Raw genomic sequence first — 13,153 nt, 5'->3', positions numbered from 1 at the left:
AAAATCCAAGAAAATGGCAAATCCCTCCTGGGGCTGGTTCGGGAACACCTCCAGAAATTCCTCCCAGGGCTCCAGGGAACCCAGGTTTTATCCCATGGGAATGAACAAATTAAAAGATTAATTAAAGCCCCGGGCAGGAATACCCTTGGAATTTCTTCCTGGAAAATCTGGAGAAATTCCTGCTCATCCCACAGCCGTTAATGAGATGATGATGATGACCAAATTCCCACCTTTTACCCCCAAGCCCCAACAGGGAATGGTGGGAGTAGGAGGTTTTTTGCCATTTCCACAGGACTGCTGGATCTGGATATCCAAATCTGGATATTCCCCATAAACCAAATTTCCACTAATTTCCAAGCCTAGTGCAGGTCAATCCCTCTATCCCACCATTACTTATTTGAAAATTCACCGAATTACAGAGAAAATACAACTAAAAGCCCAAATTCAGAGGTTTTTTCTGATTTTTTTCTCATTTTCAACTGAGGAACGGTGACAGGAACACCACAAAAAACACTGGGGATGGCGATTTCCCTTTCCACTACTCCAAAATTGTGGGAAAATGCTGTTTTTGAGGAGTTAGGACATTGCTGAGGAATCCTAGTGCCCATCTGCCTCGGAGTTCCTGACCCAAATCCACAGGAAACGCTGGAAAAATACATCCCAGGGCTCTGGGGCTGGATGGGAGCACGGCGAGGAGACCCCCCCCAGATCCTCGTGGGATAAAAAATTCTGGGAATTCATTCCGGATCCGTTTCCTACCTTCCACGAAGGGAAAACTTTCCTGCCTCAGCTCCGTGTTCCGGGTCCTCCGGGAAAAGTGCTGCACGGGAAGAACGGAATTCCTTCAGGAGCACCCCAGACCTCCCCTTTGGGGTGTTTTTAGGGCGGCTGGCGGTTGGATATATATTCCATGCTGCCCGGGAATTCCAGCGTTTCCTACAGCAGTTGCCGCCGCCCCCCCTCCAGGGATTTGGGGAGCCTCAAACTGACCCCAAGCACACTCTCAACCCCCCACCTCCATCACTACAGAATTCCTTAGCCCGGGCGGGGGTGGTCTCCAAACCCCAGATCTCCCCGATATCCCCACATTCCTCCCGAGCGCCCTCAGCCCCCCCGGGGCCCCCTCAGGCCTCACTCGGCCGCCGCCGCCGCCGCCATGTTGGGAGCGAGGCACATCCGGGTCCTCCCACGCCCGCGTCGCCGCGGCGACAGACCCCGCCCTAGGAGGCGGGGACAGCAGCGGAGGGGCGTGGTCATCCAAATATGGGCAAGGAGCCGGGTAGGTAGAGCCGAATATGGGCAGGGGGCGTGGCCTGAGGCGGGGAAGGGAGTTTGGGGCGGGGCTCAGGGGAGAGGCGGGGTATGAGACGGAAGTTGCTGCCGAGGGGGCGTGTCTGGAGGCTGTGACTCTCCAGCCATTAGGGCGGTATTAAACGGTAACGCGACCAATCGCCGCACGAATCATGGAGACTGGCATCTCCGCTATCCAATCGCAGCGCGGTGCGCTCGGATCTGGGTAAGATGGCGGCGCACTGAGGGGAACGTGGGGGCTTTGGTCCCTCCGCTTCCCGCTGGTGCCGGGTGCCCTCCCCAGGCAGTTCTGACCGCGCGTTCTCCCCTCAGAACCTCGGAGATGTCGCTCCGCGCCGTGCTCAGGGCTGCCGCCTCGCTGCCCCGCTACAGTGCGTAAATCACCCGTCCTCCCCAAAACCCGCCGCCCCCTTCAAGCCCCCTGACCCCTCTCCGTGTCCCCTCCGCAGGTCCGGGGCTGCTCCTCCCGTCGCCGCCGCCCCCTTCTCCATCCGCCGCCATGGCTACGCTGAACCAGATGCACCGGCAGGGCCGCCCCGCGCCCCTTCCCCGCAAACTGGGGCCCACCCTGGGCCGCCCGCAGATCAAGGGGGTGGTGCTGAAGAACCTGATCCGAAAGCCTAAGAAGCCGAACTCGGCGAACCGCCGGTGTGTGCGGGTGCGGCTCAGCACCGGCCGTGAGGTCATCGCCTTCGTGCCCGGCGAGGGCCACAACCTGCAGGAGCACCACATCGTGCTGGTGCAGGGTGGGCGCACCCAGGACCTGCCCGGCGTCAAACTCACCGTGGTGCGTGGAAAGTACGACTGCGCCCACGTGCAGGCGAAGAAATGAGTAGGGGTCCTGGGAGCGTGCCCAGCCTAGGTTGAGGGTCTCCAGGTGGGGACATGCGCGTTGTTCAGATTAAAAGTTGGTGGTGATGTGCGTTGTGGTGTGGAGTGATGGTGGGGGTATTGGGAAGGATCTTAGGGGTACTGGGAAGGGTCGTGGGGAGACTGGAGGTACTTGGAAGGGGCCTTTGGGGACATAGAAGGGTCTTGTGGGCAGTGGGAGGACGCCTGGGGGCACTGGGAAGTGGCTGGGAGGGCACTGGGGAGGTGTGGGAAGCCCTGGGAAGAGTCCGGTGACAGATCTGGGAGCTCGGGGGGAGTAGCTCAGGGCACTGGGAGGACACCGGGGGTTCACTGGGTTGGCCCCGGGGGTCACCGAGAGGACGCTGGGGGTGTCACGAGGGGTCTCCAGACTTGGAGGGCAGCGGGCATGAGGCCGGGGCCGCGGCCAAAGCCGCCCGGGGGTGGTGCGGTCCGTGCGCACGCCCGGCCCCGCCCCCGGCTCCTCCTCCACGTGACCCGCGCCGGTGTCCAAGATGGCGGCACGCCGGACGCTGCTGGCAGCGGGGCGCGCGGCGGGGGGCGGGCGGCGCGGGGCCGCGGGGAACATTCCCGGCCCGGGTCCCGCTGCCGGCGTCGGGACCGGGACCGGGACCGGGATCGGGATCGGGATCGGGATCGGGACCGGGCGGAGCCGCCTATACGAGCACGTGCGGGAGGGGCTGAGCGCGCGGCCGCAGCTCGACGTGACCGCTCTCAGTGAGCGCGAGGTGGAGCAGCGGCGCGGACCGCTGGGGGGCGCCGCGCTCCGGGAGATCGTGAGTCGTTGGAACGGCGTGGGCGGGGCCTGAGATGGGGTGGGGTCAGGGCGTGGCTTAGCCAGGAGTTTAGGTGTGGCCGGAGAGCCCACCTGAGCCAACGCCTTGGCTACGCCCTCAGGTGCGGACGTGGTCGCGGCTGGGGAAGGTCCGGGATGGCATCGCCCGGCTGGAGGTTGAGAAGGGGCGTGTGGCCGAGGGGGTCCGCGAGATCATGGTAAGACCCTCGGGAGTCCTCAGTTCCCTCTTGGACCCCCAAAGTCCCCACTGGCTCCCTCTGGTCCCCACTCAATTCCCCCTGGAACCACCGCCCCTCTCCCCCTAAACCACTCCAGGATCCTCCATCCCACCCAGACCCACTCACTTTCCCCCAGATATCCCAGGCTGACCTGGCTCCTTTTCCCCCCCAGGCCTCCCATGACAAGGCGGCAGCCAAGACGGTAGGAATGGAATTTTGGGGGGGCTCGGGGGATTCCTGGCCTTCTGTGTCCTCACAGTGCCTCTCTAGCAGCTCCCGGCATTGGCAGAGCTGCGGGAGCGGGGCCGGAGCCTCCGGGGGCAGCTCCGGGTGCTCGAGGCTGAGGAATCCGACCTGGAGCAGAGATTTTACCTGGGGGCCCTGCAGCTGCCCAACAGAACCCACCCTGCTGTGGTGAGACTCCCAAAAATTCCCCCAAAATACCCCAAACACCCCCTTTGGCCTGTGTTTTTTTTGTTTTTTTCCCCCAACTTCCCCCTTGTGCCACCCCCAGCCCGTTGGAGACCAGACTCAGGCCCGGCTGCTCGAGGTGGTTGGTGAGAAACCAGGTAAGGGGTGGGAGGTGTTTTGGGAGGTCCTGGGGAGGTTTTTTGTTGAGAGGGGGATGAGGAGGTGGGTCCCTGGGGGAAATGAAGAGTCTGAGGGTGATGGAGAATTTGGAGTGGAGTGAGGAAGGATTTGGGGGCCTCAGGGTTATGGAGGATTTGGGGGGGGAAGTTTGGAGTGTCTTGGGTGACAAAGGTGATGAAGGTACCCCCTCCCTTCCTCAGTGTTTGATTTCAAGCCAAAGGGACACCTGGAGCTGGGGGAGGGGCTGGACATCATCCGGCAAAGGTGAGCAACACCTAGAGGGGGGACATACCTGTCCCGTGTGTCAGGCCATTGCTCGCATGACCTGTGCAGGGTAGGGGAGGTCCCCAGGTGTCCCATACCTGTTCTACCTGTGCAGGCGCCTTTCCCATGTGTCGGGCCATCGCTCCTATTACCTGAGTGGGGCCGGAGCCCTGCTCCAGCACGCCCTCGTCACCTTCACCTTACGGAAGCTGCTCAGCAAGGTGGGGGGAGGACATCCAGGGAGGCTCTGGGGGAATTTGGGTGGGCTTGGGGATGGTCTGGGGGGGGATCCAGGGAGGCTCTGGGATGGTCTGGGGGGATCCAGAGGGGTCAGGGTCTCCTGACCTTCCTTTCTCCCAGGGTTTCCTGCCCATGACAGTGCCAGACCTGCTGCGAGGAGCTGTTTTTGTGAGTGACCCCCGAGCCCCCTGAGCACCCCCTGGCACTTGTGTGATCCCAGGTGACCCCCTGTGCCCCCCAGGAGGGCTGTGGGGTCCAGCCCAGCGCTAACCCCTCCCCAGTTTACAACATTGACCCTGCACGCTTCGAGGACCTGTGTCTGGCCGGGACCTCGGAGGTGGGAATTGCAGGTGGGAAATTGGAGGGAAATGGGGAAAACCCAGGGGGAGAAATGGAGTGGGGGAGAATATGGGTGAAAATAGGGAAAACCAGGGGATAACATGAGGAAAATGGTACATAAAAGGGGGAAAATGGCAGAAAAGAGGCAGCAACAAGGGGAAAACAGGAGAAAAAACATGGGGAAGAAACAGGGTAAGAAGCAGGGAGAGGGAAATACAGGAGAAAAAAACAGAGAAAACCAGCAAGAGGAGGAGAAAAAAACGGGGGAAGAAAGGAAAAACAGGGAAAAACTGAGGGAAAAATGGAGAAGTGTGCGTGGGGGGGGCAGATGGATTTGGGGGTTACCCCATGCGCCCCCCTCCTCCCCCCAGGGTATTTCATGGACCATGCAGTGCAGCTGCAGGACCTGCCTGTCAGGTATGGGGGGGGTTGTGTCCTCCCAGAGAACTCCTCCCCTGGAGGGTGTGGGGTGTTTTGGGGGCCCCCTTGACCTGCATCACTCCACCAGGGTCGTGTGTTCCAGTACTTGCTACCGTGCTGAGACCGACACGGGCCAGGAGCCCTGGGGGCTATACCGCGTTCACCAGTTCACCAAGGTACTGGGAGCACTGGGAGACCCCTGGGAAGGGAAATGCAGCGGGGTCACCCCATGTGCCCCCCCGGAAGGTGGAGATGTTTGGGGTGACAGCAGCCGAACGTGGGACAGAGAGTGAGGAGCTGCTGGACGAGTTCCTGGGGCTCCAGAAGGAGATTTTCTCAGAGCTGGGGCTCCATTACCGGTGAGGGGGATTTCTGGGGGGGGATCCCCAGTCCCCGGAACCCCCCAATATCCCTTTTAACTATCCCCCCTGGGCCCCCAGTGTCCTGGACATGCCCACAGAGGAGTTGGGGCTCCCTGCCTACCGCAAGTTCGACATCGAGGCCTGGATGCCCGGACGGGGCAAATTTGGGGAGGTGAGTGGGGGGTCTGAGACCCCTGTAATTCAGGGAGAGGCTAAATAATGTGGGGAGTACCCTGATAATTTGGGGAGAACCTAAGTAATTTGGGGGAGAATCCAAACAATTCTGGGAAAACACCAAAAATTCAGAAGCACTGAGGGTGATGCCCTCTTCATCCCCTCCCTCTGTGTTTATGCCCCCCCCCCCCCCCCCCCAATTTGTTCCTGCCCTTGCTGCCAGATCAGGATTCCCAGTTTAGGGGGTTCCTGGTGTAGGAGGAGGGGGATGCCCAAAACCTCCTGACCCCTCTCCCCACCACCCCCTCCAGATTTCCAGCACTTCCAACTGCACCGATTACCAGAGCCGGCGGCTGAACATCATGTACAGCGGGGAGGGGGGCCGGCTGAGCCATGCACATACAGTGGGTGACCCCCTGTAATCCCTGGGAGAACCCCAAAACCCGGGGGGAAGGTCCCTGAGCCCCCCTGACACCCCATGTTTCCCCCCCCCCACCCCCAGGTGAATGGCACTGCCTGCGCCGTGCCACGCGTGCTCATCGCACTTCTTGAGTGCAACCAGCTCCCGGTGAGTGGTCTGGGGGGCCCCGCGGGTGCGGGTTCAGGCGCTCAGGGGAGCTCACTGCACCCTGTGTCACCCTGCAGGATGGCCGTGTCCGAGTGCCCCCTGTGCTGCAGCCACTGGTGGGGCGGGAGGTGCTGGCTCGGCCTCCTGCGCCCCTCCTGCGCTACATTGGCCCCAACCAGCCCGGGGGTGTTCCCCCTAAAATGGGGGGGCTGCCCTGAGCTGGGGGAGGGGTCTTCATGGGGGAGGCAGAGCCACGGCAGTGTGCAGATGGAGCTGGGACGCGGTGGGATGGACACGCAGGACACTGGACATGCAACAACCCCATCCAGTGTGTTCCACGTGTGTCCCAAGAGTGACAAATTCCGGGAATAAAACCTGGAAATCACCCCCTTGTCACAGATGTGTCCGTTGCTCCACAGATGCCCTGGGGGCACACAGGTGTTCCCCCAGTGTCACAGGTGTCCCCTGCACTCACACAGGCATCCTCCCTCCCCAAATTTCCCCCCACTGTCACAGGCATGTCCCTTGCGTGGGAGGCTACCCACACAGCCTCCGCTTTATTTTGCATCGCCCCCCACAGCCCTTGGGGCTTGCCTGGCATTTTGCGGAGGGGGGTTGCATCTCCAGGGGGTCCCCCTGGCTTGGGGGAGGCAGGGGGACCTCTAAGTCCATCCGACGGGGTTCTGGGGGGGGTCCCATGGGGGCCCTCAGAGTGGGCAGTGCCTGCTGTTGATGATGATGTCATCGTAGTCATCCTGGGAAGGGAGAGACGTTTGGGGGGGCTGGAGGAGTCTGAGAGGGGCCAGAAAAGTTTGGAGGGGCAGCGCTTGGAGGGGTTTGGGGACCCTCTTGGGAGCCCCCCAATCATCCTGGGCTACTCCGAGGGGACATTTTGGGGACAAGGGGGGGTCACTGACTGACCTCACTGTCCTCTGCCCCACCCTCGCTGTCGCTGCTGTCGCTGCTGTCACTGCTGGGGGGGTCGCGGGCCCCAAATCGGCGTAGGAGAGGGGGCAGACGGGGGTCGGGGCGGCGCCGGGCACTGTACAGGGGGGTGAACCCCGAGAACGTGCGGGGGTCCGGCTGTGCCCCACCCCGCAGGAGACACTCGGCCACGTCGGGGCTCTGGGCCTCTACAGCCAAATGCAGGGGGCTGCGGCCACAGCTTGGCTCCTGAGAGGCACGGCAGGGGGTCAGGGGTGGTGAGGAACCCCCCCAGCCCCATTTTTGGTTTCTTTTGGGGGGTTTTGGGGGGCACCCACCGGCCGGTCGGGGTCAGCACCAGCACACAGCAGGAGCTGCACCAGCTCCAGGTCCCGGCGCAGGATGGCTACGTGCAAGGGGGTGTAACCTGTGGGGGGGAAATGGGGCCCGAGGGGCCCCAAAGGCCTGCCTGAGCACGTGGGACCCTGGCCCAAACCATCCCTCTCCCCATGTTCCCCCCCCCGCCCCCCCCCCCAAACCATCTGATCCCCACCCAATCTGTGTTTTCCCCAAAATGTATCAATCCCCTATGTGATACTCTCAAACTGTGTCCACTCCAAAACCCTTTCCCCATCCCCAGAATCATGTCCTCCCCGGAAAAACTGTGATTCCCCCCTCAAAACCACGATGATCCCAAAGCCACGTGATTCCCCCCCACCCCGTCCCCCAAACCCCTGTCCCCTCCCCAAAAACCGCGTTCTCCCTGCACCCCCACCGTCGTAGTTGACGCTCTCCAGCTGCACCCGCCGCTCCTCCTCCTCCTTCCGGGGATCCCGGGGGGAGTCCCGGTGCTCGGGGGGTCCCCCAAGCAGGGCGCGGGCGCAGGCGGGGTGACCCTCACGACAGGCCAGGTGCAGGGGGGTGTGACCGCCCCGCTCCCTCACGGCCACGCCCGCGCCCGCTGCCCGCAGCCGCCGCACGGCCCCGGCCAGCCCCAGCACCACGGCGATGTGCAGCGCGCTCTGGGGGCGAAACCGGGCTTAAACTACCCCAAAACCACCCCAAAACCCCAGCCCCAGCACCACGGCGATGTGCAGCTCTGGGGTGACAATTGGGGGGGGGGGGGGGGGGGGGGGGAAGAGGGTCAAACCCCCCCCAAAATTCCCCCGTAGATGTTCCTCCCCTACAGCTCCACCCCACTGTAACCCCAAAACCCCCAAATTTCCACCCCTCCCTCCCCAAGCTCCTCACCCACCCCCACCCGACGCCGTGGAGACTTGGGGTGGTCCCAGGACCCCCAACCCCTCCGGGAACCCCAAATTTCTCCCCCTTCCACACCTGCCCCAGGTCGTTTTGCAGGTCCAGGTAGGGCGAGTGCTCCGTGTGCCGCAGGATGGACTCCAGGAATTCCTCGTGCTCGTGGATCACGGCCAGGTGAAGGGCCCTGGGGGAGGGGCACGAGCTGGGGGGGGGGCGCTCTGATACCCCCAGACCCACCGGGGAGTCCCCAAAAAAGTGTGGGGGGCTGGGGATGGGGGTCCTGGGCGGTTGGTTTGGGGGAGGTCATTGGCAGTACTGGGACGTTACTGAGGGACCCCCGCGGGGATCAGGCGGTCCCGGGGGGGGGGGCCGCACCGGAACGCCGGTAAGAGGCAGGACAGCGACCCCCCAACCCCGGGGTGTGCGCGGGGGTCCTTCCCGGACCTGGGGGGATGGGTCCCTCGCCCCTCCCCGCCCTCACGTGTCGCCGTCCTCGGTGACGAAGCTCAGGACGTGCCGCAGCCAGGTCGCGGGGTCGCCAAGGGGCTCGGGGGGCTCCGCTCCGAGGCTGGCGGGCAGCGGCGACACCAGTGGCCCCTCGCCCAGCGAGCCCAGCCCGCTGTCACACCACTCGTCGCCCTCGGGCCGCTTTGCCTCGCCGGGGGCCGCGGGGGCCGCGGCCGCCATCGCCGGGGCCACCTCAGGCCGCGGCCGCCATCGCGGACCGGGGAATCCCCGCCCCGGCGCGTGCCGGGACCCGTAGTCCGCGCCCGCGCTTTCGGGCGTCTCAGCCAATCAGCACCCTCCGTCTGGCCGCGCCTACTCCGCCCACCAACCGGAGCCGCCGCGGGTGAGCGGGGCACGCTGGGAGTTGTGGATTGGCGCGGCTGCGTTTATGGCGGACCCGGACGGTGCTGGAGGCGGTGGGGCTGGTCCGGCCCTAGGGCGTGGGGCTCCCTCTCCTCCCGCCTCCGCCGGTGACCCCCCCAGTGTCTCCGCAGCTCCCGGGGCCCACGAGGAGGTGGTGGAGCAGGACTCCGAGTTTCCGGTAACGCCCCCGGTGTCCCCTCGGTCCCCATCCCGATGACCACCCCCGATCTCTCGGTGACCCTTCTCACTCCTCCCCGCAGGTCTCGGACCCTGAGCCGGGCGCTTCGGCTGACGCTGACAGTGGGTCTGGGGGCGCCGGTGTCTCCCGTGGCCGCGGGGGGCCCCGGACTGGGCCTTTGGGGACACTTTCAGGGACCCTATGGGGACATTATGGGGCCGTTGGAGACATTTCGGGGGCTTTGGGGACCCTTCGGAAACCTTTATTGGGCCTTTGGGGATACTATGAGACACTTGGGGATATTTATAGGGCGGAGCAGTTAGAATAGGAGGTTTGGGGACATTATGGGTTTCTCTGGCGCCCTTTGGAGTTACTCATGGGATTTTTTGAGGACGTTTCTGGGGCCTTTGGGACTTTCGGGGACCTTTGGGGACATTTTTGATGGAACCTTGGGGGACATTTTTGGGGATTTTGGGACGCGGAAATCACTTTGGCGACTGTATGGGGACAGTTCGATGTTCCCGCAGTGGAGCTGCTGCGGACGCTCCTGTCCCGGACCCTGGGGCTTGTAGGGGACAAACCGGAGCCGGTGCTGGACGAGCTGAGCCTGCAGGGCGTGAGCCGCTTCCTGAAGAGTGACCGCTGTAGGAACACCGGGAACGGAGATAGGAGCAGGACCGGGGACGGGAATGGGGATGGGAATGGGGGGACACCAAGAACGGGAAGGGAGCAGTGGGAAAAGCGGGCACGGAGGGAGGACAACGGGAATGGGGAAAGGAGGGGTGCTGTGGAAACGGGGTGGATTTGGGGGTTCGCAGTGTGGGGGGAAAGGGCAGTTTTAGGGCTCTTGAGGGCAAATTTAGGGTTCACCCCTGTGTTCCCCCTTCCCTACAGGTAAGAATGTCGTGTGCATGGTGGGCGCTGGCATCTCCACCTGTGAGTGCTCATTTTGGGGGGGCCCGGAGGGGGCGGCTCAGGACACCCAGGGTGGGTCCTGAGCCCCCCAACTCCCCCCAGCCGCCGGGATCCCGGACTTCCGCTCCCCTGGCACTGGGCTCTACTCCAACTTGCAGAGCTACGACCTTCCCTACCCTGAGGCCATCTTTGAGATTGGTTTCTTCAAGGTACCCACCCCCCTTTTACTCCCCAAATTCTGGGGGGAGGCCTGGTTATCTGGGGGCACTCCGAGCCCCCCCTGACCTCCCTGTGCCCCCCCAGAAACACCCAGAACCCTTTTTTGCCCTCGCCCGTGAGCTCTACCCAGGGCAGTTCAAGGTAAAAGTCCCCCAAAACCTCTTTCCAACCCCCCCACTCAGGGGGTGGGGCAAGAGAACCCCAAATAACCCCCAAATTCCCCCCAGCCCACAATATGTCACTACTTCATGAGGCTGCTGCAGGACAAGGGGCTTTTGCTGCGCTGCTACACCCAGGTGGGACATGCTCCCCTCCCCTGCAGCTGTTTTGGGGGGTCACAGGGATTTTGGGGACCCCCTGACCCCTCCCCCCGTGCTCCCCCCCCAGAACATTGACACTCTGGAGAGGGTGGCGGGGCTGGACCCGGAGCTGCTGGTGGAGGCTCACGGCACGTTCTTCACATCCCACTGCCTGCGGCCCTCGTGCCGCCAGCGCTATGGCCTGGCCTGGATGAGGGGTAAGGAGGGCTCTGGGGACCCCCGGGGACCCCTCCTCCTCGTCCCCCCTTGAGCGGCTGTGAGGGTGGCCCCACCTGCTGTGCCACAGGGTGCTAACAGCAGGTTGTTCTCCCCCAGTGCCTCCCAAATGTCCCTGTGACCCCTCAAATACCCTTTCCCCACTGAGTTTCCCCCTCCTGCTCCCTTCTCAGAGCGGATTTTCTCCTCCCTTGTCCCTAAGTGTGAGAAATGCCAGGGGCTGGTGAAACCTGGTGAGTTTTCAAGGGGGCCTCAGTGGGAATCTGAGGGGGGGTCTTCACCCCCACCCCCCTCATCTGCCACTCCCCTTCTCCAGACATTGTGTTTTTTGGGGAGAGCCTCCCCTCACGCTTCTTCGCTCTCCTGGAGTCGGTGAGTGGGGTTTGGGGGGCCCTGAATCCCACCCCCAGCCTGAATTTGGGGTGGGGGGTGCTGAGGTGACCCAGGACCTTCCCTCAGTGACATCTCCTTCAACAGGACTTTGAGAAAGTTGACCTGCTGCTAATCATGGGCACCTCGCTGCAGGTGCAGCCCTTTGCCTCCCTCATCAGCAGGTGAGACCCCTCCCAGGACACCTCCCAGACCCCTGCCTTCCCCCCCCCCCTACCATGACTGTCCCCTCCCACAGGGTCCCCACCAGCACCCCCAGACTCCTGATCAACAAGGAGAAGACAGGACAGGTGAGGTGGGGGGGGGCAATTTGGGAGGCACTGGGGGGGGGGGGGGGGAAGGCTTGGAGCAACTGCCCCCCACCCCCGTCACTCTATTTGTTCCTCCAGAGTGACTCCCTGATGTCCTTGATGGGCTTTGGTGGGATGGACTTTGACTCAAACAAGGCCTACAGGTATGGGTCCCCTCCCTCCATGGTTTTGGGAACCCCACCATGGCTTTGGAGACCCTCAAAGTGGTTTTGGGGCATCCCAAGGTAGTTTTTGGTCCACTCAAGATGATGTGGGCACCCCCAAGGTGATTCTAGGGTCCCCCAGGTTTTTTAGGGCCCCACAGAGGTGACTTTGGGGCTCCTGTATCTGCGCAGGGACGTGGCCTGGCTGGGGGACTGTGACAGTGGGTGCCTGGCTCTGGCTGAACTGTTGGGCTGGAAGGTACCTCCCTGACACCCACCCCCACCCACAAATTTTTGGGGCCCCCCTGCCCCCCAAACACTTCTGGGATCCCCCTGAACCGCCATGTCTTCTCCTTAGGAGGAGCTCGAGGAGCTGGTGCAGAGGGAACACGCGGCCATTGATGCCAAGGGGAGGGACACAGATGGGGGGGATCCCCAAAAGCACTGGGTGGATGAGGACAAGGATGGGGGCAACCCCAGAAAGAGCCTGAGGGACAAGGCCAAGGCTCAAAGGGATCCCAAGGAGAGCCTGGGGGACAAGGATAAAGCTCAAAGTGACCCCAAGAAGAGCCCAGGGGACAAAAAGCACCAGGGGGACAAGGACCAGGCTCAACATGACCCTGAAGAGTCCCGGGGGGGCAGCAAGGACCCTTCCCATAGCACAGGGGGGACAACCCAAAGTTAAACAGTCAGAGAGGAGTTTTTGGCTTTGTGTAGGTGGGGGGGGGAGGGGCTGGAGTAGTGGGGGAGAGGGACTGTGGCTGTTTTTTTCCTTAAAGGAGGAAATAGAAAAACAAAAAAAAAAAATACAGGAAAGGGGAAAAATAACTTAGTAAAGGAAAGGGGGAGGTTGAGGGTGCAGCAAAGATGTTTTTTTCCTCCCCTAAAAAGGTGTGTTACATCTCCAAAACGCATGGGAATTCACAGGGAGGGTGTGGGGAATGTGTGTCCAAAACACTTGAAACCTGTAAAATTTCTCACTTTTATATCTACTGAGAAATAACATTAATTTCGATTAAAAAAAGTTGCTTCAAAATAAAGCTCTGTATCTGCTATGTGATTCTTGGGATATTAGGATAGAAGGAAGAGTGGGTATGATCTGTGGGGTTGGAAAATGCAAATGTGACTTCTTTGGAATGGCAAAAGGGACTCATTGTCCACAAGCCAAAGCAGGCCAAAGTTCAGATTGCACCTCCAAAATCCCATATCCAAGGATTGGTCCCAGAGGTAAGCTGCCAGGACAGATACTGATGA

General features: G+C 62.1%; 4 protein-coding genes across 9 annotated transcripts; 3 read left to right on the top strand and 1 right to left on the bottom strand.

Moving 5' to 3' along the window:
• The first annotated feature begins 1,477 nt into the window (after positions 1–1,477).
• MRPS12 (mitochondrial ribosomal protein S12) lies at positions 1,478–3,155 on the top strand. Of its 2 annotated transcripts, none has more exons than XM_062514483.1 (3): positions 1,478–1,516; positions 1,624–1,682; positions 1,761–2,233. In XM_062514483.1, the coding sequence occupies exons 2-3, from the start codon at positions 1,634–1,636 to the stop codon at positions 2,141–2,143; spliced, it is 432 nt and encodes a 143-aa protein (XP_062370467.1). In that variant the 5' UTR covers positions 1,478–1,516; positions 1,624–1,633; the 3' UTR covers positions 2,144–2,233. The 2 variants fall into 2 exon arrangements, with proteins under 2 accessions (XP_062370467.1, XP_062370466.1); XM_062514482.1 differs by lacking the exon at positions 1,478–1,516 and adding an exon at positions 3,079–3,155 and having other exon boundaries at positions 1,529–1,682; positions 1,761–2,188.
• Positions 2,671–6,538, top strand: SARS2 (seryl-tRNA synthetase 2, mitochondrial). Of its 5 annotated transcripts, none has more exons than XM_062514477.1 (16): positions 2,671–2,957; positions 3,079–3,174; positions 3,368–3,397; positions 3,466–3,609; positions 3,710–3,764; positions 3,987–4,050; positions 4,166–4,271; positions 4,411–4,458; positions 4,532–4,640; positions 5,001–5,046; positions 5,153–5,225; positions 5,296–5,408; positions 5,490–5,583; positions 5,897–5,989; positions 6,088–6,153; positions 6,231–6,538. In XM_062514477.1, the coding sequence occupies exons 1-16, from the start codon at positions 2,676–2,678 to the stop codon at positions 6,369–6,371; spliced, it is 1,560 nt and encodes a 519-aa protein (XP_062370461.1). In that variant the 5' UTR covers positions 2,671–2,675; the 3' UTR covers positions 6,372–6,538. The 5 variants fall into 5 exon arrangements, with proteins under 5 accessions (XP_062370461.1, XP_062370460.1, XP_062370462.1 ...); XM_062514476.1 differs by having other exon boundaries at positions 5,138–5,225; XM_062514478.1 differs by lacking the exon at positions 4,411–4,458 and having other exon boundaries at positions 4,511–4,640; positions 5,138–5,225.
• Positions 6,539–6,681: 143 nt separating this feature from the next.
• NFKBIB (NFKB inhibitor beta) lies at positions 6,682–9,060 on the bottom strand. The gene is made up of 6 exons (XM_062514480.1): positions 8,819–9,060; positions 8,416–8,521; positions 7,853–8,099; positions 7,416–7,504; positions 7,075–7,326; positions 6,682–6,908 (listed from the first exon to the last, which is right to left on the bottom strand). The coding sequence occupies exons 1-6, from the start codon at positions 9,022–9,024 to the stop codon at positions 6,861–6,863; spliced, it is 948 nt and encodes a 315-aa protein (XP_062370464.1). The 5' UTR covers positions 9,025–9,060; the 3' UTR covers positions 6,682–6,860.
• A 142-nt stretch (positions 9,061–9,202) lies between these two features.
• Positions 9,203–12,607, top strand: SIRT2 (sirtuin 2). Its single transcript, XM_062514479.1, has 15 exons — positions 9,203–9,385; positions 9,468–9,507; positions 9,913–10,029; positions 10,280–10,321; positions 10,403–10,509; positions 10,604–10,660; positions 10,747–10,815; positions 10,907–11,036; positions 11,229–11,288; positions 11,372–11,427; positions 11,533–11,609; positions 11,684–11,735; positions 11,835–11,899; positions 12,092–12,158; positions 12,258–12,607. The coding sequence occupies exons 1-15, from the start codon at positions 9,233–9,235 to the stop codon at positions 12,582–12,584; spliced, it is 1,419 nt and encodes a 472-aa protein (XP_062370463.1). The 5' UTR covers positions 9,203–9,232; the 3' UTR covers positions 12,585–12,607.
• The last annotated feature ends 546 nt before the right edge of the window (positions 12,608–13,153 follow it).

Source organism: Cinclus cinclus, unplaced genomic scaffold (genome assembly GCF_963662255.1).
Source record: "Cinclus cinclus unplaced genomic scaffold, bCinCin1.1 SCAFFOLD_129, whole genome shotgun sequence".
NCBI classification, from domain to species: Eukaryota; Metazoa; Chordata; class Aves; order Passeriformes; family Cinclidae; genus Cinclus; species Cinclus cinclus.
This window is presented reverse-complemented; position numbering and strand designations above follow the sequence as displayed.